The sequence below is a fragment of the Otolemur garnettii genome, unplaced genomic scaffold (genome assembly GCF_000181295.1).
Source record: "Otolemur garnettii isolate 467f Iridium unplaced genomic scaffold, OtoGar3 scaffold00099, whole genome shotgun sequence".
Lineage (NCBI taxonomy): Eukaryota > Metazoa > Chordata > Mammalia > Primates > Galagidae > Otolemur > Otolemur garnettii.
The window spans coordinates 2,886,632-2,890,070 of record NW_003852494.1 but is presented as its reverse complement, the minus strand read 5'-3'; the positions used below and the strand labels follow the sequence as shown (position 1 = coordinate 2,890,070).

The 3,439-nt window shown below is 42.3% G+C and overlaps 1 protein-coding gene across 2 annotated transcripts in view; it reads left to right on the top strand.

The window, feature by feature from the left end:
• The window catches only part of LOC100953482 (zinc finger CCHC domain-containing protein 8), a 33,700-nt gene that overhangs the window by 23,101 nt on the left and 7,160 nt on the right, over positions 1-3,439 (top strand). For both annotated transcript variants that reach the window (XM_012809038.2, XM_023516825.1), the window contains 2 exons: positions 1,449-1,535; positions 1,771-1,888. In XM_012809038.2, the coding sequence (XP_012664492.2) occupies positions 1,449-1,535; positions 1,771-1,888 (205 nt within the window). The remainder of the gene's footprint in view (positions 1-1,448; positions 1,536-1,770; positions 1,889-3,439) is intronic.

Genomic DNA, 3,439 nt, shown 5'->3' with positions numbered 1-3,439 from the left:
AAAAAAAAAAAAAAGAGCTAAACTACATGAAACACACCACTGGGGCTTCTGGTCTATATCAGAATCCCATAGGGGTACTTGTTAAAAATGCACTTTGTTTGTTTGCTTTTGTTCTTGTTTGTTTTTTGAGACAGACTCTCAAAAAACTCTCTACCAGAACTAGAGTGCAGTGGCATCATGATTTATTATAACCTCAAGCTCCTAAGCACTCAGTCTTAGTGCCTCAGTCTCCCAAGCACTTCCCATTATACCTATTTCTTTCTTTCTTTCTTTTTTTTGAGACAGAGTCTCACTCTGTTGCCCTGGGTAGAGTGCCATGACATCAAATCTCAAAACTCCTGGGCTCAAGTGATCTTCTTGCCTCAACCTCCCAAATGTCTGGGACTATAGTATAGGGTGCCCACCACAATGCCCAGCCAGTTTTTCTATTTTTAGTAGAGACCAGGTCTTGTTATTGCTCTGGCTGGTCTTGAACTCCTGAGCTCAAACAATCCACTGGCCTCAGCCTCCCAGAGTACGTAGGATTACAAGCATAATACCACACCCATCTAGGCCTGGCTAATTTTTTAATTTCTTGTAGAGATAGAGGTCTTGCTATATTGCTAAGACTGGTCTTGAACTCCTGGCCTTAAGCGATCCTCCCACCGTGGCCCCCAGAATGCTGAGATTACAGGCCTGAGTCACCGTGCTTAAATGGAAATGCACATCCTTGAGTCCCACCCTTAGACTTAACTGAGTTTAGAATCTGAATATTTGAATATTAGAATCTCAAAGTGATTCTTTCTGAGAACCATTATTAAATGTGCTATTGGAGATACTAGAGAAATGAGTGTTCTAAACCTTAAAGATCAGTACTCTATTTGGAAAGGGAAGAACAGAAAATTGAAAACTCAGCATAAGAGTGTTAGGAGAAGTTAGTGATGAACAATTCTGTTAGCAGTACCAGCATGTGATAAGAGAGAGGCTAGAGCTAGAGGGGCCTGAAACAGGTCATTACTGCCTATAACAGGCGTCCTCAAATTACAGTCGTCGGGCCACATGCAGCCCGCCAAGGACATTTATCTGGCCCACCAGGTGTTTTTGCCACCACAGTAGCAGCTGACTCATCCTGGGGCCCGCAGTCCAGCCCTCCAGCAGACTGAGGGACAGTGAACTGGCCCCTTGTTGAAAAAGTTTGAGGACCCCTGGCCTATAACTTCTGCTCGTTGCAGGTAGAGCAAGCATTATGTCAAGTGGTCTTTAAGTATTCTTTCTGAATTATTTTGCAGACAGGTTTTAGCCCCCCTCCTTCAACACACCATTATTTTCCTTAATTTCTAGTGAGGAAAAGTCACATAAGAAGCAAAACTGTTATTTTAAGCCTCCACTTTACCTCTACTGAGCAAAATCTCAAAACATGACATTTTTTCCAAATACATGTTCTTTCCTTCTCTTTTTTTCATCATTAGGAATGGAGGATGTTTGGTTCCATACCAATGCAAGCATGTCAACAAAAGGATGTGTTTGCCAGTTACCTCACTTCTAACTTCCAAGCGGTAAATAGATTTTAAGATCTTGTCTATAAAAATGTGTCGTGTATATCTATGAGATTTTGTAATTCTTAGCATCATGTTACTTTTTCTTTGATATCTGATGAAGCAAAAGGAAAACAGCTAAATTCACCACTTACCTAGACTTAGCTTCAGATTGGTCTTGTACATCATTTAAGTGAAGGAATGGAGCTCCTTGTGTATCCCATCTTACTTGGATTTGGTTTGATTGCTCCTTTAGCCAAATGTGAAGTCTGGCAGCAAGAGGTCTTCATCTCAGTCCAGCCCAGGTAGTCCAAAGAAGCAGAAGAAGGAAAGCAGCTCAGCAGCCTCCCCCGCTGACATGGACCTCGACTCAGGTAGGTTTCATCCAGTGGCTTCGATTTCATTGACAAAGTAGAATGAATTTGTGTGCTCCTGAGTTTTATAAGAAAGGGAAAGCTCCTTAATGAACAGTGACTAGGTAGTAAATCTTTGTTTGATTCTTGGAGACCAGAGTTTCATCCCTATCACTGAGAAAAGCCAAATTGGAGCCAGGTGTGGTAGCATATGCCTGTAGTCCCAGATATTCAGAAGACTGAGGCAGTAGGATCTCCCGAGCCCAGGAATTCAAGGTTAGGAGATAGGCAAGATCCTTTCTCTAAAAAAACCAAATTCTTGCCTAGGAGACAGGGCAAGATCCTTTCTCTAAAAAAAACAAATAATAATGGCACAGCGTGGTGGCTTATGCCTGTCATCCTAGCACTTTGGGAGGCCGAGGCAGGTGGATTGCTTGAGCTCAGGAGTTCAAGACCAGCCTGAGCCAGAGCAAGACCCCATCTCTAAAGATACAGGTATTGGGCCAGGCACAGTGGCTCACACCTGTAATCCCAGCACTCTGGGAGGCCAAGGTGGGCCGATCACCTAAGCTCACAGGTTTGAGATCAACTTGAGCTAGGGCAAGACCCTGTCTCTAAAATATCCATGTGTTATGGCCAGCACTTGTAGTCCCAGCTACTCGGGAGGCTGAGGCAAGAGAATCGCTTGAGCCCAAGAGTCTGAGGTTGCTGTGGGCTATGATGCCATGGCCCTCTACTGAGGGTGACAAAGTAAGACTCTGTCTCAAAAAAAAAAAAAATTGATAGCCAAAGGCTAGGCGTAATGGCTCATACCTATAATCCTAGCACTTTGGGAGACGGAGGCAAGAAGATTGCCTGAGCTCAGGAGTTGGAGACTAGTCTGAGCAAAAGTGAGACCCTGTCTCTACTAAAAATAGAAAAACTGAGGATTGCTTGAACCCAAGAGTTAGAGGTTGCTGTGAGCTCTAATGCCACAGCACTCTACCCATGGCGATAGCTTGAGACTCTGTCTCAACAACAATAACAAAAAAAATAGCTGGGTGTCTAGTCACAGCTACTTGGAAGGCTGAGGCAAGAGGACCACTTGAGCCCTAGAGTTTGAAGTATGACCTATGTCGCCATAGCACTCTACCAAGGGGGCAAACTAAAGCTCTATCTCAAAACAAACAAACAAACAAAAAACTAATGATAATCATAAAGATACTTTAATAAGATGTCAGCAATATAAAGTTGTACTATATTTGAGAATGAATCTCCCTCCCATTTTTGAATTCCTAGGGTAAAGTTTAAATCCCCTTAAAGGTTAAGGGAATTCAAGTCCAAAAATGGAATTATTTTGTATAAGTTGACTTCAAAATCAAAGCCCTCAAATTTTTTATTCTTCTTAGTCTCAGCCTCAGGGGTTCAAGATGCATAGAGTTCACAGCCTGAGCTTCTAGCACCTACAGCCTACCTTAGGATTAAGAGTTAATAGGGGAAAAAGGAAAAACAAAAGAGTTAATAGGAAATATAGAATTATCCTAGCCTGTCTCACATACCTATGACTACTTCTTTTTTTTTTTTTTTTTTTTT